We start from the raw sequence: 25,209 nt of genomic DNA, 5'->3' as shown, positions 1-25,209 counted from the left end.
GTGTTTCGTGTCTATTTCGAACCAAATGGGGTTCCCGAAGAAGAGCTAAATTGCTCCATCTTAGAGGGCCCTGGTCATTTCTAGAAAAAAAAAAACATCTAAAGCAGTGTTTCCCAACCAGGGGAATACCCAATTCCACAGAAATTGTGTGAAGAAACATTTTATTTTCTATCTATACAAGTGACATATAATGACTGGCAGAGTAATTCAATGCTCTCCCATGAGATGGCAGTACATCGAATGAACGTGTCACATTTGCCAAGAGTAAGTCAGCTTTGCGTTCAATCAAAGAGGCTCAGCGAGTAGTTCATTCGTTTCGTGATATGCTGTGAGATCGTTCGAAGGGAAAATGGACGCCTTGGCTCGATAAAGGATGGGGAGCGCGGGTCTCGAGCTATCTCATGCACATCGAACAATGAGCTCGATGACATCACGATGGCCTCATCGTGAGGTTTTCAGGGTCCATTTTGAGCACCGTTTAAGTGTCAGCAAGTATGGTTCCCCAAAACGATCGAACATTCAGATCGCTCTCTTTCTCTCTCTTTGGTCCGCTCAGTCTTGGCCATGCACGAGAACGTCCTAAAGTGTCCCACTCCCGGCTGCACGGGAAGAGGCCACGTCAACAGCAACCGCAGCACCCACCGGAGGTAAGAAAAAAAAATAATAATAATAATAATTTAAGAATACGCCATCCATTATGAGAATAAATAATCATATCACACCACAGAGAGCAATGAGAGTATCGGGGATTGGCTTACACCGTGTTTGATTGTCTTCCCAGTCTGTCGGGCTGCCCCATCGCCGCTGCGGTGAAAATCTCCAAACCTCAGGACGAGAGCCTGAAAAACAGACAAACGCCCGATCGCTCGCCGAGGTACGCGCCCGCGCCAGCAGGCGTTTAAAGCCGTCACGCGATTTGCGAAATAATTAGCGTTCGCAAAGTCTGGACTGGAGAAGAGTTGGGGGGTGGAGGGGGTTGAGAGGGGTGGTTTTCTTGTGCAAGTTAAGCTCTGCAAAAAAAGTGATAAACACTCATGTTGTGTTTTATTGAGCGATCCCTACAGAACGCGCAGTCTGTTGCGAGCTCCATCCCCTCTATTAGAAATGATAAAAGAGCAGAACTCTTTGTTCCCGCTGGATTTATCGCGGGCAGGATGCCCACTGCCGCTATATTAATTAGTCTGGCAACCTGGCTGCCGCATCGACAGCATCAAATCCCAGACTATGTGTACAACAAAAAAAAATGTATAATTAAAAATACTTTCTAAAACAATGCTTTTTATTGGGGTATCTAAGCCACAGCCGTCTTTCACTTTCATGTTGGATCTGGTCAAAAAAGGTTTCAACTGAGCCAGCTCGACTACTAAGGTCGCGATGGTGCAAGAATAACGTTGTTAGATTCAGAGGAATAAAGTCCGAATTTTAGGAGGACGCGATTGAGGGATAACAACATCTACGAGAATGAAGTCGCAATGTTTACAAGAAATCAAGTCTGAATTCTACATAATTTGTTCTATGTTGAGCCTAAAATAAGTTAAAAACAAGTCTACATTTGAATGCCGTAAAGCCGTACTATTACGGGAAGAAGTTTGAAATTTTACAAAAGTTTGCAAAAATAAAGCCTTGTGCATTTAGAGGGAAGTTAGAGCCACGTAATACAGGGATGTCAAAGTCATTTCTGTCATGGGCCACATCTTAGTTACCGTTTCCCTTGGAGGGCCGTTATGATTGAAACCAAATAAAAAAAGTCAATTTATTCGACTATTGTTTCAGTCGCTGTAATGAGGGTTTTGGTTACAAGCAAATGATTAAAATGTGTCTCTTATTTATTACATATGAGAATCTTAAATTATGGTAGAGATTTTAGCAAGCAACATGGAGGTTGATTCGCTTTTGCAGGCCACATGAAATGATGTGGTGGGCCAGATCTGGGCCCAGGGCCTTGGGTTTGACACCTGTGACATAATACTTGTATGAATAAGGTTGCGATTTTTGAAGGAGAAATTTCATGAGGATAAAGTTGTGATATTAGCAGAACTAGTTTGTAAATTTATGAGGAAAAAAAAGGGGTCGAAATTTGTACAAGATTAAAATCTGAATTTTACTCACAAATAAATATTTTACAAGCCTACAGTTGTCATATTACAAGACCGAAAAGAGAATTTAAATGTAATTTTATGTGACTTGTGCTATTTAATTTAGTCCGGTGAGAATAAAGTTGCACTATTATGGGAGTGATGGCGTCATTTTCAGGATAAATTCATGAAATTATTAAAATATGAGGGAAAAAAGCAACTATTTTATGAGAATAAGTTCCAATCGTGCAAGAGACATACTTTAATGAGGGGCAAAGTCTGATTTTGTCCAAACTAAAAATCTGAATTTTCTTGAAGAAAAATGAAATGAAATATTTTATGGAGAAAAACGTTGTAATATGGAGAAAAACGTTTGAGTCTAATGAGAGTAAAGTCATCATTTTAGAGTGGAAAATGGCATCACCTCAAAAGAAAGAAAGTTCGCAGAATGTTACCTGAAAATTTTGTCGTAATTCTTCTGAGGTTACTCGAACCCTCATAACTAACTGCTACGTCGATAGTACCGATTGTGAGACTGTCGACCCCAAAAAAATCCCAAGTCCTTTCGAAACAACACTTAACTGTAAGAGTGAAGTGAGCCTCACCCCTCCTTCATTTTGTGTTCGCTCGCAGGGTCGTGGGCCTGGTCAAGAAGTTCGACCTGAGCCAGTTGAACTACCGCCTGGCTCATCCGATGGCCGCCCTGCAGAGCGGCCTGGCCAAGGACATGGACAAGTACAGCAGGATCCGCTTTGACTACGCCAGCTTCGACGCGCAGGTCTTCGGAAAGCAGCCGCTCAATGGTGTCAGCCACGATGTGGAAGTCTCACGCTATCCCGACTGTACGTTGACTCACTAGAGCGCATGTGCCACACTTCATTGGGTGTGCCCGCACAACACCGATACGACTCGATACGCGAGCTGAATCCACCGGTCTGTATTCAGAATCGCGAGCGCGCTCGTGCGTGCTATTCTTTTTTGGTTTTGTCTTTTTAAAAGGCGCATTCGTTGTAACAGTCCCGTCGTATTATCAAGCTCTTATAAAATAAACAGTACAGCATTTTTGGAGGATTATTAGGTTAGCCCCCAACCCCACAAAAAATGACCACTGAATCCGCAGTTCAGCTACTAGTTTTCATGAGTGACCCAGCATTTTGTGTTTTCCAATAATACTTAACTATATTCATAACTTACTATGAACCTGTGACTAAAAAGCAAAGCGTGGAGAGTCTCGGTCGACATACTACAGACATAGTCAATTAATGGGCTGAACGATCACTGTCAACAGCCTCTAAAAAGAAACCCACACCCTCCTTTAGTTCTTGCCTGGTGTAAAGTGAATGTCGTAATGGTGTCACTTTGCATGAAAAGTTAGAATTTATGAGAAACAAATTGCAATGAGGTACAATGTTGTATTTTTAGGAGGAAAAATTCGTAACTGGATGAGAATAAAGTCCTAAAAGTAAAAAGAGTCACAATATTATTATTATGAGGAGATAAAGTTACGATTACGATTAATTGACGAGGATAAACTCGTGAACATGAGAAATGAATCCACGTCTTTAGCAGAACTGAACACATTGCAAAATTGCAAGTAAAAAAAAGTGGTAACTCCGCGACAACAAAGTCCAAGAAAATGCTCTTTCGCCGTATGATGCCGAAGTTACATGATTGCTTGAATGGCTTTGTAACTTTCATGAGAATAACGTAGCACGTGCATGACGCAAAAAGGCCGTCATTCAAAATTGTCGTTTGAAATATTTCAAGAAATGAGTCGCCGTATTTCACCAATAAAGTCGGGCATATAACAAAACCGGCGCACACCACAACCACACTCAAGAAGATATTGTTCAACCGACGCCTGCGTTGAACACCACAATATGGTAAATGGTTGGAAGTGCTCGTTAATAACGCCACATGGGCCCTTTTTGATGGTTTGTCGTCCAGCATCTTATTACTACATTTGCTTGGAACACCTGCTGTCCCCCGCGACTGAATTATTCACCGTCCGTTCTCGCCATTTATTCCTTTATTTATTCCTTTCTTTCTTTCTTTATTCAAGCACCTCAGCAGTATCATCCCGGCTTCCCGGCGGCTCCGGGCGGCCGCTTGCCGACCTCCGGCCGGCACAGCCCACCACCTAGTCACTTTAAGCAAGAAGACGGCGGCCCCCCAAGCGCCGCCACGGCCGCCATCCTCAACCTCTCCACTCGCTACCGGGAGAGCGGCGAGACGGCGGCCACGCGGCCCCCGGCAACCTCGACAAAGGTAATCAAATCGGACCACTTGGAAAGGAGGCGTTTCATGTGCTCATTCGAAAGCAACGCTGATTTGTGCATAAAACGGCAAGACATCAAGAGAAAGATGTTGGCAAAGAGTAAGAGAGAGAGAGAGAGAGGGGGCGGGGGCTCAGGTGACAAAAAAAATCAATCAAAAATGCATTGGAAAAAAAAAGGCTTGATAGCATCTCCGGCTTTAATGTACACGCATGAAAATTGGTGTCGTCGTATCAAAAGAAAATTAGAGCCATTCATCTTTTCTTTAAAATAAAGCTATTTGGACATCAGCTGGCCTGGTGATGAATAATAGAAGAATTGAATCCCAATAACGGGACATTAAACTTTTACAAAGAAATGTGTATTACCAGGAAATTTTAGTCAAAGTCGTACGATATACGTTATTTCATGAAAAAAAAATAACATCAAGAGATCAAAGTCATAATCTTACCGTGAGAAAGTCATGATATCACAAAATAAAAATCATGCTACTATGAGAATAAGGTCATACTATTAGAAGATTAAATGCATGACATTAAGAGAAAAAAAGGCAGGATGGAAAAGAATTGAGTCCAAAGGTTACGTGCAAAAAAAAAATTTAAATGATGACATGATTAAAGTTTACATGCAGACAAAAGCTGTAAAATTGCAAGGGGTAGAAGTAAGCAAGTCACGATTCTGCTGGGGGGGGTCATCATTTTATGGGAATTTGTTTTTTGTCATTTTAAATTGGTCCAGAGTAGGAGAAGAATGCCGCAAGTTTTGGGATGTCATGAGAATAAGGTTGATATCCTGTGGGAAAAAAACAACAACAACATAATTTAGGAGATGAAAGTCAAAATATAATGCCAAGAAAAAGTCTGACCCCGACAAGGAATACAATTGCAATTAATGAAAAAAAGAAAAAAATCACAACAAAGTTAAAACTGTACCTCAGATTCCTCGAAGAAACAAGTACTACTCTTAAAAAAGGCCTCATTTTATGACGATAAATTCATAATATTACATCAAAATGTCCAAAATTGAAGTCAGACACGTACGAAAAAAGCCATCATGTTTCTTTCCCATCATAAGGTTGTACTTTTATGTGAAAAATCCTAATTTTAGGGGAACAATATTTTTCTAATATTCACAGGATAACGTCGCAATTTGTAGCAAATGCTGTAATCCAATCCAACGATAAAAAGACATGAGCTACTCCTCCTTTCCTTAAAAGTGCGATTCCAATGTTGTACAATGGCATTTAAATGGAGTCGTTCGCTCTGCGATGTGTCTGAGCTTGGCTCTCGGTCGTCGTCGTCGTCGTCGTCGTGGACGACGGGAAACACTTGGAAAAAGTTGTCTCTACACACATGACAGGCGGTTGCGTAACGTCGCCGTCACCTTCCATACTGTAGGACACGTTGATGATTCGAGGTTGTTGTTGCACACCTTTCCGACACGTCCTCGCTTCCCTGGCCCGCTACCGAGCTGCGCCCCCCCCCCACCACCACCCCGCTGCCCCCCCCCCCCCCCCACCACCACCCCGCTGCCCCCTCTACCAATGTCGATGAATAAAACAGTGTGAGCGAGTTGATCATCTGCTCCCGTTTTGCAGCTAAGTCGTCTTGTCTGCGGGCGCAGCAAATAAAGAACAGCTTTCCTGTCTGGAAGGCTTGGCGAAGAGGAGCAGCCATATTTAGAAGGCTACAGTATAGGCGACAACATATCTGCATATGTACGTTACGCCTCGAGAAAATGGCGCCGGTACGGTTTGAAGTGCTTTTCAAAAACGATCAATCATACAAATGGTCACGTCATATCATCAAGATGTGATTGAAATGTTCATTTTTCATCCATTCAAATGCATGGATATTACAAGAAAAAGAACTACTCTAGACTTTCTAGAGTGATTTTTTTTTTTTTTTTTTACAAGCATGATGGTGTAATATCGTGAAGGGAGTGCGGGGGGGGGGGCAAGTTAAAAGATTTTTTTTGTTTTGGTCACTTTACAAGAGAAGCATTTTCGTTGTAAAATCAAATTTGTGGTAATTTGACGGTATAGATATGATTTGATTTTGAGGTGAATCAAGACACGTTTACACGAGAATAAAGTCAAAGCCAAAAAAATAACTTGTAACTTTATGAAAGGAGTGTTTTCATTTTATGACAACAAAGTTGTCATTTACAAAAAAGGTGCCAATTAAGTTTCAGTTTAAAGTGAAAACTAAGTGGCTGTATTATGGCCATGACAGTATGGTCCAATATATTTTGTTATTATTATTATTTTTTTATTTTTCTGCCCTAAACTTGCTGGCCACGTCTGTTCGAATCTGAGACATCCTTCATTCAACCGATCACTTAATTCTTCCTCTGAAATTAAGGTATTGATCAATCTAATCAGTATTTGGCAGTATCCTCAACCTGTGTTAAAATGAGGACTGTCAAGTTATTCTTTTATGACCATGACTTTTTTTTGTCACTTGATATGACGATTTGACACCGGAATTTGACATTTCTTTTGGTATCGTGAAGTTCAGTGAAACAAATTGGCTCCCTCAAATTGATTCCTTTTCCTGGGAAGGGAATTTTATCTGCTCGTGTTTCGCTGCAAACATGGAAAACAACAACACATCTGTCAGCGGGGGGGGGGAAACTTATGTCACATTCAGGCTTTTTCATTTGAGCTTTAATAATGACGACCTACAATCTGACGCAATACACACACATGCATGCAAAACCCCCTTCTGATGTGTCCTAGAAAAAACACTGACACAGATGTCAATGTATAAACACACACACACACACACACACACACACGCGCACCCACAGTGATTATTGTGAGTTTGCTGTGTTTGGCTCATTCTCATGATGTGTTTCTTCCTGCAGGACATGCATATAGAGGTGGATGAAAACGGCACCTTAGACCTGAGCATGAAGAAAAGTAAGGAAAGCGCCCATTCCAAAGCGCCTTCGGACGAGCAAGTGCTCCCGGAGCAGGCGGCGGCCAAAGGCTGTGGCGGCGTGCTGATAAGCCCCGCCTTCTACCGTCAGCTGTGCGACAGGGACAGCTGGGACAGCCCCGTTCCCGTCGACTTTGGTCAAGCTCACGTCTTACATGAGAACGAGGTAAATTCATACCAACCAAAGTCCGTGTTGCAAGTTCACTCCTAATGGACGCTTCCTGAGCCGCACCTGCAAAATGTAATGAGACGCCATGTTTACAAATCGTACCTTTCAATCCAAAGTGATTAAAAAAATTGATCATTATGGCTATATTCCTGTAAAACTATCAGTCTGTCTTCAGAAAATGTAATTATTTTTAACTGTAAAGTAGTGCGTCGGCCTCACAGTACAGGGGCGCAGGGTCCGATCCCGGCTCCGGCCTTCCTGTGGGGAGTTGGCATGTTCTCCCCGTGCCTGCGTGGGTTTTCTCCGGGTTCTCCGGTTTCCTCCCACATTCCGTGGCAGGTTAATGGAAGGCTCTAAATTGTGTGAGCGCGGATGATTGTTCGTCTATGTGTGCCCTGCGACTGGGTGCCAACCGGTTCAGGGTGTCCCCCCCACCTACTGACCAAAGACAGCTGGGATCGACTCACCCGCGGCCGTTGTGAGGATAAAGCGGATTGGAAAAGTGATGATGGATGGAAAATCTCCACCGGACTCTGAGTGGCCCCTCGATTAATTAAAATTAAAAGTTTTCTCTTTTCCTAAAAAGAAACAAAAAAAGAGAGAGACAATATCCAATGCTTTTGTCCGTTCCATTGCTGAAACAAAAACATTATAAAAGAACTTCCATGCTCATTGGCCTCAATGTTTCTTAATCTGGGCTTTAAGGCTTTTGTTTTCTTTTAATTTCACTCATTTGTTGGTGATATCAAGCGCATGTGACCTGCTTTCTTTCTATACAACATCTGGTGACTCCTGTCTGGAGGGAAGGCGGAGCGGGGGGGTCCATACGTCATGATAAATATCATGTGGGTTAAGTGTGACTTTAAATGGATGTATGGTTTGCTCGTGCGCAAGTATCCGAGCGCGTAATCTCTTTGCCTTGCACTCTATCCCGGCGGTTTGTCTTTAAAGAGTATTATAGTGCAAAAGGGGGGGGGGGGGTGGTGGCTTTGATTAATTAGTGACTTTCAGGTCATCGCCCAATGACACCGATATCTCGTTGTCTTCTGTGCGAAAGCAGGAGGAGTTTGATCAAGTCAGCATGGAGGAGCAGCACTACCAAGGCGAGGCGGGCATGATGAAGGCCAGGATGCTCCTACAGAGAGAGTCCAAGAAAGAGCTTCTGAGGTACGCCCCCTTGGCGTCGGCAAACAACTTTACTCAACAGAGCCCCCGTGCCTAACGTGAGCTTATCTGACAGATGGCGGCTGGGAATAAATAGGTGACTTCCCGAGGCTCCTAGCACAGAAGATAGATCGACTCGTTTAATACTGCGCCGGGCAAAAGTTTGAGGCCACCGTGATCTTATGTTCGAAAAAACTATTTTTTTTTCCCGGGCACTCACGATGGCTGCAGTCTGATGACAGTCGGCGAATTAAGAGCAGTAGACACACAGTTAGCAGTTTAGACAAAAATTGGACAAGCGCAAAACTTGAGTGATGATCTGGAACTTCAAATAAATCAAACTAAAATTATGTTATGAATTTTTTTTTTTTTAAATTCTCCTCACATGACAAAGTTCTTCTCAAACTCTTCACTAAACTAAACTCCATTCAACTAACATTGAATCTTTCGGCTGTAAAACCTTAAACATAATTACAAAATGTCATCTTTCGTTCCTTTTTGAATAATTACGACTGCTGTTTGTAATATGTTTTTTTTTAATGGAAAATCTTTGATGTTGTCATTATGACATTACTTTCAAAAATATAAAAAAAATTCTTATGACAACTTAATTTTCTTAAAATTCCCATTTCTTTAAAATGAGGACTTACTTCTTTTTCGTTGCAATTTTACTGCTAAAAATTATGGCGACAGCAAGCCGCCCCCACCACCCCCCACTCCCGAAAGATTACCGCTAAATTCTGCTAACTGTAACTTTATGTTCTAAAAATGTAAATATGGAATTTTATATTTAATATAGTAATAATAAGAAATTAAAATGATATGATTTTAACTATATTAATGATTTATTCTTGTAAAATGTATATTTATTGTACCATTATCACAGATTATATTGGTCAATTTACACTATTCTTCTTGTAATACAACTTTTTTCTTCCGACGTTAATTTTCTTGGAATGATTTCATCTTTCCATCAAACTTGTGTTTTATTCTGTTATTTGGACTAATAGGGGAAGTAAAGTCCATTTTTTTTTTATTTATTTATTTTTTTTTTTTGGAGAATATAGGAGTGTTTACACGGCAACTTTCACTCCGGTGTAGCACCAAGGCTGCCCCTCAAGAGCATTCACATGTGCAAAGTTATACCGGTGTAGCCCCTCAAAACAGCTTCAACCGGAGCAAATTTAACCCTGCTCAGGAGGCGGTTTACAAATTTACTCCGGAGTAAATGCTCGTTTGCGAGGCAGCACCGATACAAAATGGGACGTGCGAATGCTACAGGGGTAGACTCGCTACGCGTGAGAAGAGTTGATTACATAGGTTGCTCTCGTGCTCTGTTGTACTTCCGTCATCTTTTCTTTCTCTCTCCCCTCGTCCTATTACGGTGTCTGATAGACCACAGTGTTGATTTGTCTGGAGAAGTAATAACTATGGTTTTTCGAGATGTCACAAACAAGGCGGGGAAAAGGAATTACACATTACGAATGCGCGTGTTTTATTTCCGGTCGCAGAAACGGCCGCGTGAACGCGAGTGGGGCCGCGCCGGGGTTAACGCGCTTCTCCTTAGTAAGCAGCTTTTTACGTGCGAACGCTACACAAAATTTACACCGGTGTAAGATAGATCGCAACAAAATACGTCGGTGCAGCACCGATGCAAATGTGCGCCGTGCGAACACCCCTTATGTCCTACGCGGCCCCGCTTGTCTGAACGCAGCATTCTGATTCATATTGTGTTTGTGGAATATGAATTCAGCATCAAAATCCACCTGTATTTGTCCATCTGAAGGGGCAGCCTTGGCGGCACCGTGATGTCATTTTTAGGGGGAAGCAAGTGGCAAAATGGCCGCCCCCTGAGATGGCTAAAAATAGCTGGATTTTACTGCTTAAGTATCATATCCCACAAACGGTATTAATCAGAATGCCGTGTTTCGACAAGTGGGGCTGCGTAGGACATATTCTTATCAAGAAAATGTTCGACTTGATTTCTCTCATTTCTAAAATGCCATTCTTTTCTTATTCCAACTTGATTTGTGTCCAAATGGGACATCATTCTTGACAAATTACAACTCTTTAGTTATGGCCTTCCAACTTCATTGTTGTAAAGTTGCCGCATTTTATTTTCTCTTCAAACTGCATCTTACACTTGATATGACTCCAGCAAAAACGTCGAGTAAAATCCGGCACGAGGCAAATAGCGGGCGAGTGTGGGCCTTGTGGGCCTCACGTCACGTTGTAACCGGTATGTCCGCAGGTTCATGTGGCCTGAGAGGAAATGTGTCACTTTGGGAAGTGAGTTTTTTTTTTTTTTCTTTGCGCCTCTGCTAGTTGGACTGCATGCTCTGCAGAGCCGTGACCAGCGTCAGTAGGACCCTATAGTTCCGGACCCTCACTGACACTAGCCGACGCCATTAAACAAACATGAGGAATTTCTTACTAAATGTACTAACCCCCACGCCACTCCACCAGCCTGCTCCCTCTTCCTCCTCCTCCTCTTCCTCCCCGTTAATGCCCATGGGAAGCGTCTCCCAATCGGCGGGAAGTCATCCTAATCTGTGTATGAAATGTTGTGTGCCCTCCCGCAGCTGTCCGACCCCGGGCTGTGACGGCAGCGGCCACGTGACGGGGAATTATGCATCGCATCGGAGGTAGCGTAATTAATCACTCTCTCATTAGCATCGTCTGCCACCTAGCACGAGACGCCAGGCGGCGGCTGCACTTTCAAAAGCGTGCGACCGAAAAAAAAAAAGAGGCAAAAACACTTTTTTCGAGTAATATAATTTTATTCGATTAAAATGACAACCGTATTCTCTTAAAACAATGTAAACTCATTTGAATATCCCTGAATGTCTCTCGAATTTATTATTTTTTTAATCTTTTTTTTTTTTTTTAAATAATAGTAATTATAGTGGGCGGCCCGGTAGTCCAGTGGTTAGCACGTCGGCTTCACAGTGCAGAGGTACCGGGTTCGATTCCAGCTCCGGCCTCCCTGTGTGGAGTTTGTATGTTCTCCCCGGGCCTGCGTGGGTTTTCTCCGGGTGCTCCGGTTTCCTCCCACATTCCAAAGACATGCATGGCAGGCGGATTGAACACTCTAACATTGTCCGGTGTGAGTGAGGGCGTGGATGGTTGTTTGTGTCTGTGTGCCCTGCGATTGGCTGGCAACCGTTTCAGGGTGTCCCCCGCCTACTGGATGAAGACGGCTGGGATAGGCTCCAGCGCCCCCCGCGACCCTAGTGAGGATCAAGCGGTTCGGAAGATGAATGAATGAATAATTATAGTTTTTAATAGTCGTTTTTTATAATTAAAAAACGAATAATAGTTTTTAAGATAAGATAAGATAAGATATCCTTTATTAGTCCCACACTGGGGAAATTTTATAATAGCCTGACCTTATTGATCTCCATCCATCCATCCATTTTCCGAACCGCTTGATCCTCACTAGGGTCGCGGGGGGTGCTGGAGCCTCTCCCAGCCGTCTTCGGGCAGTAGGCGGGGGACACCCTGAATCAGTTGCCAGCCAATCGCAGGGCACACAGAGACAAACAACCATCCACGCCCACACTCACACCTAGGGACAATTTAGAGCGTCCAATCAACCTGCCATGCATGTTTTTGGAATGTGGGAGGAAACCGGAGCACCCGGAGAAAAGCCACGCAGGCCCGGGGAGAACATGCAAACTCCACACAGGGAGGCCGGAGCTGGAATCGAACCCGGTACCTCTGCACTGTGAAGTCGACGTGCTAACCACTGGACTACCGGGCCGCCCTTATTGATCTCATTTTATGAAATTAAAACTATGGCTTTACCTATGAAACATTCTGCTTTATTGTTGTAGTATTACAACTAAAATATCTTTAAATGGTGACACTGTTCTTCAACTTCTAAGGCTTTTTTCTGGGCATGATGACTTTTTTTATAGTCATCATGTAATCATACTAAAAAAAACGATTACCGGTATTTCAACTGTATTCTCATATTAGAACTTTATTAGTCTCAAATCAGAAATTTTTGATCATAGCATTAAATATTTTACCTAATGTCACAAGTACATTATTAGAAAATTGATTTTAATTTTAATATTTTGACTTAAGTCGAATAAAGCGACAGCTATTTTAATCACCAAAAATGTCACTTGTTTGTCCATTTTTTTCCTTTTTCCTGATAAAGTTTTGAAGAATTGCTCATATCATAACAAATTGTTATAAAATTACAACATAAAACTTTCTTCATTTCCTTAATTTTTTTCTTGTGATCATTGGACTTTGTGAAGTTCATTTGCGACTCAATCCCAAATTGAAAAAGATGACTTTTGCCCTCGTGGTCCTCTCAAAACGTTGACTTTGCACTAAAAAAAGAACAACATTAAATTAAAAGACTTTTCTTTTGATTACTTCAATTTGGTAAAACCACAACTATTTTGTTCAGTAACATTTGACTAACATGACTGTATTTGCCTTTTTTTTTGCTCTTTCTTTCCTCATAAAATTTTTATTCTTCCAAAATCGACGTGGCTCTTGTAAACTCGCAAGCTTGGGCTTTAATACCTGAAAGGCATGACTTTTCTTGTGATTTGACTTATCTTTGGGTAAACTACCACTATGTTGGTAAATAACGTTTCACTATAGCTGGACTTTATTTGTCTATTTTTTTCTTCTTTATTTTTCTTTTCAATTTTTACTCAAATAGACAACTTTGTTGCTGTAAAACTGCAACGCATGGCATTATCTTAAAATTGTGGCTTTTCTTGCTATATGACTTGAAGCAAAACTACAACAAATTTCCTAAAAAAAAGGTTTGACTAACATGCCTTTGTCCACCGTTCCCCCACCCCCTGACCCCCCCCCCCCCCTACAAATTTGGACTTTTCTTGAGGTAGGATGACTTTTAGTCAAATAAAACTTCCCATCGCTGTTGCTTTATTTAAAAAAAAAAAACATCCAGGCAGATGAAAACAACTCCAGCTGACTGTGGGCAACCTTACCGCAGGGATTGAAAACAAACAAACAAACACACAAAATCCCCCAAAATACGAGCGCTTTGTGAATATCTGCAAACAAATAAAAGCATGTACGCGCGTTTAAGATGCTTTAGTGCAGCGGTGTGATCAAAGAGTTCACTGAGATGACTGTTAGCTCTTTATCCTCACCGCAGCGTGTCGGGATGTCCCCTGGCTGACAAGACACTCAAGTCGCTGATGGCAGCCAACTCTCAGGAACTCAAGTACGTATTTAAAACACGGCCATTGTTGTTTTTGTTGTTGTTGTTGGAGGATTTGACACCTCGGAACAAGCTGGTTCTGCTCCGCCCCTTGCTCCTCTAGGATGCATATTTCTGCGCACTTAAGGGATGAGTTTCTTTGGCGTTTGCAGCGGTGGCGGTGGCTATTTGCATGATGAGCATGATGTGTGTCTCGGCTGCGCAGGTGCCCGACACCTGGTTGTGATGGATCGGGACACGTGACGGGGAACTACGCGTCGCACAGAAGGTAGCCATGGCTGAGGGGCGGCGGCAACACGAATAGCAACCGCCCGAACACATTTGTCAGATGTGTGACATCGGAGCAGACGGTGAAAGTCTCACTCTGTGTAGCAAACACGCTGTACTTTTTCCATTTATGGTCTTGTTTTTTTTTTTAAATTGATTTATTCGGTGGAGACCTCTTATTATCTTATTTCTAAAATGATTAAATAAATCAAAACATTTCTACTCATGAAGGAGCTACTCTGTGTGTTTGTATGTGGCGCATGGCACAGAAACTCAACAACTTGACTGAGCAATCAAGTATGTTCCACTTATCAGAAGTTAGCCTTGTTGACTAACACTGGCCAACAAAAGGGAGCGCAGCTCTGCTTACCATTTGGCTTAGACGCGGGTTGGAACGACAACAGGGGCGACGCACATGTGCGTGATGTGGGCGTTGCTCCATGCTAATGTTGCAGGAACTGGAGTCCAGCTGTTGCTTGAAAGGGGCTTTGAAGCTTTGCTCAGCCTCGCTGATCATGTTATGGCCCAAGAAGTTAACTCTGGGAGTGATTATGATGTAAATTTGTACGAATACATAGACAAAAAACCTGAAATACAAAGACAAAAATGCAGTATTTCCGCACTATAAGGCGCACCTAAAAGCAGTCAATTTTCTCAAAAGCCGACAGTGTTCCTTTTAATCCGATGCGCCTTATATATGGACAAATATTCTGATATCTTGGATGTAGTATTTTAAATCTTATGAAAATCGCTTTGTTCCAGCTGCAGAGGTTGTGAAAATGCAATCTAAATAAAGCTGTATTGTATTGTATTGTATTCTAGTGCTGCGATTGGCTGGCAACCGGTTCAGGGTGTCCCCCGCCTACTGCCCGAAGACGGCTGGGATAGGCTCCAGCACCCCCCGCGACCCTAGTGAGGATTAAGCGGTTTGGAAAATGGATGGATGGATGGATGGATTCTAGCGGATGCATAACGCAACCCGAGCCACTGTTGTAGCTTCTATTCTACGCACCTTATAATGCGGTGCGCCCTATATATGAAAACAAATTTAAAATAGGCCATTCATTGAAGGTGTGCCTTATACTCCGAAGCGCCTTATAGTGCGGAAAATACGGCACTTGTTTAATTTCATAGCTGATGAATGGACAGGCACTCGTCAGATCCGACTGTTTATATACAAGTCATGAAAAAAGGAGCCTCCGCTTCCCATATGTCCCCTTGAAATGTTCAAATGTGCTGTGCTGTTCTTCCTTCACAGCCTGTCAGGGTGTCCACGTGCCAGAAAAGGAGGTTTAAAGCTCACCCCGAGCAAGGAGGACAAAGATGAGCAAGAGCTTAAGTAAGACATTTCTCTCTTTAGTCGCTCTTACTTTGCTGGCTGTCACAAAAAAAAAAAAAAAAGCGAGGTAGCAGCCTTCGTATACCTGCAGGCCATCAAGTTGCACCAAAAAAAAAAAAAATCAGCAGCTTTTGTACTCACATTAGTGAATTACTTTCCTAGGATTAGTACGCTGTGATGTGTTTTGTGGGATTTGAAAGAGAATATCAGGCTTATCACTCGCTTGCTGGCTCTCTCTCTTTTGCTTTCTCTCTCTCCCGCTTTGAGTGCTTTCTTTGTAATTATGTGAAGAAAACGTCGCCAGCGGCCTCATCATCCAAAACAATAATGTAATTGACATGTGAGCCTTTGTGGACGTGTACATCTGGATGCTGAGTTTTGGAGGGGTTTTTTTTAATTACTAATGCATCAGCTTATAGGCATTAAACGGGTATGGATCTCATACACATTAAGAGAGGAGGGAGGGGGGTCGGTGCCCAGATGGCACGGCCATTTTGGGTCTACCTGTGGTTGGTCAAATACAAAATGTGGACCGTGATTCCCTTTGCTTTACATTTACCGGTAGTTTAAAAGTACAACACTCAGCCTCTCTTTGGCTGAATTGCTCACAATTTGCCAAACTGTGGCCTGTTGTCAAATTGGCTGCCACAGGAGCTCGTGCTCAAAACTTCCATGTTTGCTTGACCCCCACCCCCACCCCAAATGCCCGAAATGGCAGGAATGACAGTTTCTTTTCCTTATTATAATATTAATAACTACAATGACTTTTATTGTGTGAATTATTATGTGGGGCTGCCCGGTGGCCCAGTGGTTAGCGCGTCGACCTCACAGTGCAGAGGTCGTGGGTTTGATTCCGGCTCCGGCCTCCCTGTGTGGAGTTTGCATGTTCTCCCCGGGCCTGCGTGGGATTTCTCCGGGTACTCCGGTTTCCTCCCACATTGCAAAAACATGCATAACAGGCTGATTGAACAGTCTAAATTGTCCCTAGGTGTGAGTGTGAGCGTGGATGGTTGTTTGTCTCTGTGTGCCCTGCGATTGGCTGGCAACCGGTTCAGGGTGTCCGCCGCCTACTGCCCGAAGACACAGATAGGCTCCGGCACCCCCCGCGACACTTGTGAGGACAAAGTGGATCGGAAAATGAATTAATGAATGATTATGTTCTTCTCATGAGCCTGAATACTATTCGACTTTTTGGGTTTCAAATGTTTTCAAAAAACAAAAAACATGCTTTTGCCATTTGCTCTTTTATTGTATTACCTTATGCTTCATGCTAATGCAGTGGTTCTCAATTATTTTCTGTCATGCCCCCCCAAGGAAGAGGAAAACATCTCCCCCTCCCCCCCTGCACGGCTATAAATAGTATCATTTGTATAACACTGGATCCTTATTAACATATAAGAGAATAAAAAAAAGAAAGAAATATGGACCAACTTACAACAAAGAATAGCTTTAGTAACTGGGATAGAAAAGATTTAAAGTGCATCTGAAATTCAAAAATAACATTAAATCCTTAATTTAATAAATATTTTTTGACTGACTAATCACCAACATTATCTCAGGAGCACAATATTTCAAAAAAAACAACTTTAACCAGCAAAACAAAAATACAGTATAAGAATGTGTGCTTTTTTTTTTAAATCAAAGATGATGTCTGGATTAATGGCTACAATGAGCACGTTTTGCAATGCATAGCTTTTCGAAGCGAGGTTTGAAGCAGGACACAGCAACTCCCGGCTCCTGCTCAACGGGACCTGTATTTTAGTTTACTGAAGTAGCAGTCACAAAGCGGCATGATTGTTGGCAATATTCGGCACGTTTTCGCTGAAAAAAACTCAAGCACCTTATCAGCGTGATTGGGGTGTAATGTCTTTAAGTGACGCCTTCATTTATTTGGCTTCATGCTGTCCGCTACCAAAATTTTTAGACAAAGTAAGCACATCGATCTTCCCTCGTCTGCCGCCGCAGGCGCATTCATAAAGCCAAGCTCTACATACGCCTCGTCATATTTCCTCCCTGAGAATGCTCCCTGCGCTAACTCTGCCAATGAGAGCGCCACTGCCTCCTAGCGTAGTGGAGGTGCAACTGCAAGTTATTTGAGGACAGTAAAAAAAAATAAAAAAGCATGTTCCCCGAGGTCAAACGCGCCCCCCCCCCTGATGAAGCCTCGCGGCCCCCAAGGGGGGGGGGCGCCCCACTATTTGAGAAACACTGTGCTAATGCGACATTTTCTTCCCCACACATTTACAGCCTTGTGTCCTCAAATCTTTCTCATGAAAATGCTAAAATGATGTGTTTTGTGTGGCCGTCGCACCCCTATTCTGCACTCTGCACCCCACCCATCCTTTTTTATCAATCATAGCACACGGAAGCAGTCCAACTCACTACTGAACTGCACAGTGGCATGTAACAAAACAACAGTAACATATCAAGCCTGTCAAAGCAACTCTCGATGAAATTTTCTGTCAGCGCGCTCCCATTAAAGTTCAGCATGGATTAGTTACTTCCACTTAATGCGATTATTTGAGTCCATTTCCAGTTTTGGCCACTTCTTTTTTTATTATTTTTTTTTAATCAGCATTTGGCTGGATTAATCAACTTAATGGTCAACACATCTTCCGGTCCAGTTATTGAAAGAGATTGTACTAATGATCTCAGACCCCGTTTTGCTCACACACACACACACACACACACATATATATAAAACATGTTCTCTTATCTTATATGCGTATATTGGAATCTTGTCATCGAGAGGCATGCACTGAAAGCATAGAAATGAAATAAATTGACCCAAAGAAAAAAGAGGGGGAAAAATACATTGTTAACCAAAAGTTCTTTCTTTTTTTCTGGATCTGGACACAAATTCTGTACCGCGGTACTCTTTTCAAACTTGCAAAGGACATGCTCAAAAGATGGGACTTTCTTTACATACCGTAATATTGCAAATGTATTCTGTGGAAATCATAACTTTATTCTTTCTACAATAGCAATTTTTGTTGTTGTAGTTATTTTCCAGTATGATTTTTATTTTACTTTCCCTCGACAGAATATACAGTTTTTCTGTTGTTGTATTTTTGGTCCAGCCTTGTGTCAAGTTGACTAAAAATCAGATGTTGTTGTTGTGTGGTCATTCTCATAAAGAAGCAAACAAAGGTGGGACGATAAACACCCCGGATTGGTTGCCAGGTAGACCCATGGTTGACGTAGTGCCTTCGATCAACATCGTGGACATGTTTTTAAAACGTGGAAAGAAGCTGACCAAATGTTTTATCACTCGGCCCAAAAAATCCCAACACGGATGGTTGTTTTTCCATCAGGTGTCCGGTTTTTGGCTGCGAGGGGCAGGGCCACATATCGGGCAAGTACACGTCTCATCGCAGCGCCAGCAGTTGTCCGCTGGCCGCTAGGAGACAGAAGGAGGCCTCCTCCCTCAACGGACTGCCCTTTGCCTGGAAGAGCAACAAGCAGGAGTTGCCTCACTGCCCTCTGCCCGGCTGCAACGGCCTCGGTCACGCCAACAATGTGTTTGCCACGCACAGAAGGTGAGCCTCGCCTTCACGTAACAATACCGTGTGCATCAGCTTCATGCTAAATTGCCCCGTCTCGAATCGAAAAGCTTGTCGGGATGTCCGCTGAATGCGCAAAGTATCAAGAAAAAGCACTCGGAAGAGGAGATGATGACCATCAAACTGAAGGCCAGCAGCGGTACGTTTTTTCCTTTTGCTTTTCCTTTTCCTTTTGGTGGGTGAATTTACTCAATTTCATTTCATCAAGTGGTTGCACAAAATAAAATCCTCTGTATCTAGATGCACTTTTAAAGCGGATGTACAGACTGCTGGATTTAGATGATTTCATTTCATGCAACCGTTCAAAGAAATAAAATTGAGCAAATGCGCTTTCAGTCTAGGAGCATGTTCACACTTGTGCACGCACGCACGCAACATTACGTACACTTGACCAGGTCTGCACTCCTTCACGCCGAGCTTCTCCTCTCCTATAAAAAGGTTTTGTCTTTCGTAGGAAGCGACCAATTTCTTCATCCCATCTCTACTCCTTTAAAATCAGTCAAAATCGGCCCGTTTTTGGTCATTTTCTTTCCTCGCACAGTAACACATTATGCAACGCAAAACAAAGATACTGGCATGAAACAATGACTGCCAAATAAAAACGAACCAATTTGTGCCAATGTTTCTCTCTGTCATAAAATTAAACTAATGCGAAAGGACATCGTATAGTCGACAAGGCAAATTGCTGCACTGTTCTCGACTTTTTGTTTGTTCTATTTCCGTACCCAATACAAGCCTTCTCACATTGTGCGCGAGGGTGGAGTTTTCTTTCTTTTGCTACTTTTGTCGACGAATGCAGTTAGAAATGGGCGTTTGAGCCGTTGTGGGAGTGAACGCAGCTGACTTTATTCCGGGCCAATCAGAGAGAGGCTCCCCTCATTCCTTTTAAATTGAGCGCACTAGCTGCGCCGCGGTCACTCTGGTGCTTTTATATATTCATATCTACAATTATTCAGAGGCTTGGATATCACGTTTCTAAATAAAATATGATAACCTCCACCACGCATATCAACGGAGCAGAAAATCCGTTTGCCTGCGCATCGAGCGAGTTCGGCAAAATCGTGTTACTCCACCTGCGCCATAACTTAAGACTTGGTCGACTTTCTGTCACTCAATGGACGGGGGCGTCGGGAGCATGTCATCCAAAACGGAATGCCCAGTGAGGCGCTGCATGGTCTGCCAAATTCCCAAACACAGGAACCTGGACTTGCCCCAGCACAAAAACGAAAACGCAGCAGTTGTTTGCACCTCTCTACGAAAATACACCCTGTAAGGTCTTTTAATATAACTTCACTCTTGATTTTATTTTGATGTAATTTTGTAAACTATACTATGTTCACAGAAAATTCGATCCCAAATAAAAAAATTACGATCAACAAAGAAACACATCCGCAACGTATCCAAGCACCATTTAAAATGAAGACTTTTCGCAGACATGCATCACTTCATTCTTGTACTAGTGTGACTCTCTTATTATGTCAACTTTGCTTTTATATTTCAAAGGAATTCTATTAAAATGACAACTCTTTGTAATATTACAATTTGATTGTTTTTTTTTAGCTCATGTCTTGTAAAATGAAGACTTTATTATGAAAAATAAGACCTTGCAACTCCACTCAGACCGACAACAAACACACCCTACACTCTGGCGGTTTCTCCTCATGAATTAACTTGAGTCTGGTCCACGTAAAATAACAATTTTCCAGCACCGTTATAAAACCAGCCAACTTTGTCCATCGGTACTCCTTACTGACTACAAATTAAGATATGATTAAATATTGTCATTGAAATTGGGTAGATGCAATCATCATGGCAGGAAAACGACTGTTTAGTTTTTTAAAGATATATTCACCAATTAAAATGTGCGACTTGTAGGCATTGAAAGCAAAGAGGACGGTCAACATTTGGAGCAGGATATTGAGCAACTGAATGAATCCAACATGCAAATGGAGGCGGACATGAAGCAGCTGCAGACGCAGGTAAGCATCAACTCCTTTGTGGAGAAAGGAAAAGCGGACGTCTTTTGAACTGGACGGCTCTGCCGCCGTCGTCGTTTTTCTACCCGAAAGCAGATCTCGTCGATGGAGTGCAACCTGAAGAGCATCGAAGAGGAGAACAAGATGATGGAGCAGCACAACGACGGCCTCCTCAAGGAGTTGGCTCGCCTCAGCCAAGCGCTCATCAGCAGCCTCACTGACATCCAGCTGCCTCAAATGGTACCGCGCGCGTGCGCGCGCGCACACACACACACACACACACGCGCCTGAGCCGGACATTGCATTTCAATAGCAAGCCGTGTTTTTTGCCGTGCGCAGGGGCCCATCAGCGAGCACAACTTCGAAGCCTACGTGAACACGCTGACAGACATGTACAACAAGTCGCAGCGCGAGTATTCGCCCGAGTGCAAGGCCCTGCTGGATAACATCAAGAAGGCCATCAAAGGTATCCACGTTTGAGCTCTGCCGACCGGGCGCACATGCGACACGTCAATGTCAAAGGCCGCTTTGAGAGACGGCCACGTTTGTACCGCTTTTCACTTTGGTTCCTTTGATCCTGCTGAGATTTCCACTTCTCTTGCACTTCGTTTTCTTTTGATGACAGTTATTTATGATGATGGTTCTTATTATCCATGATTCTCGATATCCTATTTGTCCATCGCTGTATTTATTATTATGAGCATTATTATCATTTGACTCATGTGTATTTATTTCTAGAGATGTAAATGATTGAGAATCCCCTCCTCCTCCCCCCCCCCCTCCAAAAAAAAAACCAACATTCCAATTTTGTGGCGCACGTGCATTACAGTTAGCTCTTCATTAAAAAAAAGTACTAGTACACCAAAAGTGAACCTATTTTTATTGGAACGTGAATGTATGCTAGATGATGTGACAACACTGCAATGCCACCGTACTGTACCTTTTTCTTTTTTTTTTTTTGTCTTTATATCAATTTAAACGGCAAAAATGCATAACAAAAATCCACTTTTTCCATTACTATCAAATATAATTATTATAAAACTGCCTTCTGTGCACACACACACACACACACACATGAACGCACACGCGCACACACGCACGCGCACACACACACACTCACACACACACACACACTCTCACACACACACACACACAGGTGAGGTGTGCATGTCGTACGTGCCTAAATGTATATGGATCAGTTTTAAAATATTTAAAAAGGAAAAAAAAAGACTACTAGTACTATGTTTTGTTTGTGCTAGGGCAGTATTACGTGACTGGTGTTTCATTTATTCACAGTACAATTATTTTCGTAAGCGGAGGACCGGCGTTTCCTGATGACTGTTTCTATAGCTCAGTAGCTGATTGCAATTATTTCTGATGTGATCCTTTTGCAAGCATTGTGAGGTCAAAGCAAACACAAATGGACTCCCGATTCACATTTTTACAAGTGCTTCAAAAAGCCTTAACGCGCCTTCCTTAAGACACTTGCTATATTCTTGTATCGCTTGGGACAGATTTGAAGGGTAGCTACTTTAAAAAAGAAAGAATCAAGTTTTACTTTCATCAAATGATCCCAAATCACATGTTGATAAATCAGTTCTTTGCAATTTTGCAATTGACTTTACTTTGAAGCGGGCGTGTGGGCCACGCTAATACCACAAATGATCATGGCACCGTACATCATAAGATTTATACATTTTGCATCATTTTCCACAAATTTACTTTGGCCCCGGGAGGAGATTTTTAAAAACTGAAAAGGTTTACCGGCCGTGCTTTAAATCTTGTTTTTTTTTTGCTCTCACTTCTGATCCCCCACAAACAGCAAAGCACATTTCTGTCAACGTGTAGCCAAGCTTACTATTTTCATGAAAAAAAAAAGCAAGAGCCAAATTATCACAGCACCGCTCCTATTTTATCCAAATAATGTTTTAAAAATAATCCTAAAAAATTTGATTCCTCAAATGTAATCCTTTATTTCTATTTTCTTATATTTAATTCCTACCACACGCATTGTTTGCTCAGGAAGCTCTGTGAATAATATTTATTTATCCCCCCCGCCCCCTCCCCAGCCCCCCACATTTCTTCCTGTTAGTATTTGATGTTTTGTAATGTGAAATGCTTCTTTTTTGTGGAACGATTATTATTAGTATGATATGAGATTGTATTGTTTTTTTTGTTTTTTGTTTTCCTTTTTTTTTTATTGGACAGGATGACGTAATGATTGAAATTTTCCGTTGAAGTGTGTTTGTACATTCAAACGTACTTTTACGATTTCATAATTTACACACACAAAAAGATATGCGCTGTGTTGTACAGTTTGTGTATGGTAGAAATAAACTTTTCAAACATTTTTTTTTTTTTGTGTCTTTACTTTCTGACTTCAGGTTTCAGGTTGAAACTTTTCTGTCCTACATCGACCACAGGCGATGAAGGGGCATCAAATTATAGGAAGGGGTATAAAGTTTGAAAAATCGTCCATCCAACAACCTCATATTCCCCCTTACGTTGGGTAAGAGTGCTTCACCTCAAGGGTGAAACGTCTTCAACAAACTGGACCCCATTTGCCACAAAAATCCAACTTTTGCGTGTTACCTTGTGTGTTAGCACCCCTCGGTGGTCAAAAACGAAGCATTACAACCACAAGTGGGCCATCGCTGGAAAAGCGGACGGGCGGCACAACTACATCATGTACAAGAATGATAGGCGAGGCAGCTTTATTTGTGGAGCGATGTGCTCTGCATCGTGACAAAACAAAATTTAAAGACACAACTATTATTAGAGTTTCAAAAAAACACAAGAATTTAGGACATTTAAAAGAAGTAAACATAGTTTCCTAAAATTACAACAACAAGAAAAACCACATAGAGAAGAACAACGTTATTTTGGGGCCGGGGTAGGGAGGCATCGTTTTTAACCTGGATTTAAAAGCATCGACACACGGGCCTAACTTCACCTCCCTTTGGCAGCTTATTCCGTGCGCGTGCAGCATAACAGCTACATTCTGATGCACCATGTTTGCCCGGTAAGTATACGGATGAAATCGGCATGCAAATCCAACTTTGGGTTATCAAGGATGAATATAGAATTGAAATAAAAACAATCATGTACTGCAAGAATAAAATCAGTATACAAAGACAAGAAATCAAACGTATTTGCTTTAATATTAACGTAATACAGTAAAATAATACAATTTATGCTCATTTGGTTCTATGTAAGCATCAAACAAAAGCGTAGGCTAATTTGTCCAAATACTCCAATGGGTACAACAGTTCATGTATGACAAATTTTTGCTAGAATTAAAATACGTGCGACCTCTTTGGAATTACCAGGGTACATGAACTGACCATCAAATGTGACTGGATCTATATCCCAAGCCGCAATAAATGACAAACACCCATTTCCTTATACTTATCCTTCACAATCATAAAAGTGAGAGGTAAAAACTGTATGGAAAATGTTGGAGTTAATACGTGATTGAAGCTCTTTTGGCAGCATTCACCACAAAACATTTCCTGCACAACAGCCAGACCCAATTTGGGAATTGTTTCTTTTTACAAAATTTGCTCTCTTGAGGCCTTGCCCGGCATCTCAATCAGCTTGAGGTGTGACTGGACATCTCCCGCCGACCAATTTTCTTCTGTTAAAGCTATTCAAAGTTTACTCGCGTCCTTTTGTTTTTTTTCCGCTGTTGCGTCGTCCATCTCCTGTTAAGCTTCAGGTAGTCTTAGGTTCTGCTGGAAGATATCTTAAATTAAACCCGGCAATTTATTTTTCCGCCGATGACAGCAATGCGTCCAGGCTCTGAGTATGCAAAGCAGTCCCACGCCTTGCTGCCCCTCCATCATACTTCAGTTGAGATGAGGGTTTGATGGTGGTGTGTTGTGCCTTTTTTCCCCTCCACACATGGCATTGTGTGTTCCTTCCAGACAAATTCACTTTTCATCTAGCCACAAAAATGTTCACTTGTAGCACTAAGGAAAATCCAAATGCTTTTTATTCCAAACTTCAAACCCTCAGCAATGTTTTTGGGGATATCAGTTGCTTCCCCGCGGTGCCCTCCCGTGACATCCTTTTTCTTTCATGTCATTTCAGAGATATCTATAAGTCTGCAGCTCACGCATAAGCATTTCTTTCACCTCGAACAATGATGAACTTCCTCCATGTAGGGAAAATCTGTTTTCTCAAAGCGGTTAGAAATACTTTTGTGACTCTTTCTTGCT

General features: G+C 42.2%; 1 protein-coding gene across 4 annotated transcripts in view; it reads left to right on the top strand.

Annotated features, from left to right (window-relative positions):
* st18 (ST18 C2H2C-type zinc finger transcription factor) overlaps positions 1 to 23,339 on the top strand; it is a 53,004-nt gene extending 29,665 nt beyond the window's left edge. The window contains exons 8-22 of one of the 4 annotated variants that reach the window (XM_086129829.1): positions 557 to 647; positions 782 to 874; positions 2,709 to 2,917; positions 4,138 to 4,343; positions 7,220 to 7,459; positions 8,523 to 8,629; positions 11,209 to 11,271; positions 13,779 to 13,847; positions 14,050 to 14,112; positions 15,370 to 15,450; positions 18,765 to 18,989; positions 19,064 to 19,152; positions 20,889 to 20,992; positions 21,086 to 21,229; positions 21,329 to 23,339. In XM_086129829.1, the coding sequence (XP_085985955.1) occupies positions 557 to 647; positions 782 to 874; positions 2,709 to 2,917; positions 4,138 to 4,343; positions 7,220 to 7,459; positions 8,523 to 8,629; positions 11,209 to 11,271; positions 13,779 to 13,847; positions 14,050 to 14,112; positions 15,370 to 15,450; positions 18,765 to 18,989; positions 19,064 to 19,152; positions 20,889 to 20,992; positions 21,086 to 21,229; positions 21,329 to 21,469 (1,925 nt within the window). In that variant the 3' untranslated portion in view covers positions 21,470 to 23,339. Of the gene's footprint in view, positions 1 to 556; positions 648 to 781; positions 875 to 2,708; positions 2,918 to 4,137; positions 4,344 to 7,219; positions 7,460 to 8,519; positions 8,630 to 11,208; positions 11,272 to 13,778; positions 13,848 to 14,049; positions 14,113 to 15,369; positions 15,451 to 18,764; positions 18,990 to 19,063; positions 19,153 to 20,888; positions 20,993 to 21,082; positions 21,230 to 21,328 lie in introns of all 4 variants that reach the window. The other 3 variants (XM_086129830.1, XM_086129828.1, XM_086129826.1) reach the window with 3 other exon arrangements.
* Positions 23,340 to 25,209: the final 1,870 nt, after the last annotated feature.

Source organism: Hippocampus guttulatus, chromosome 14 (genome assembly GCF_054856545.1).
Source record: "Hippocampus guttulatus isolate MCC_2025c chromosome 14, RoL_Hgut_1.0, whole genome shotgun sequence".
Lineage (NCBI taxonomy): Eukaryota > Metazoa > Chordata > Actinopteri > Syngnathiformes > Syngnathidae > Hippocampus > Hippocampus guttulatus.
Note: the sequence above shows the minus strand (reverse complement) of the source record. Positions and strands in the feature narration are given on the sequence as shown.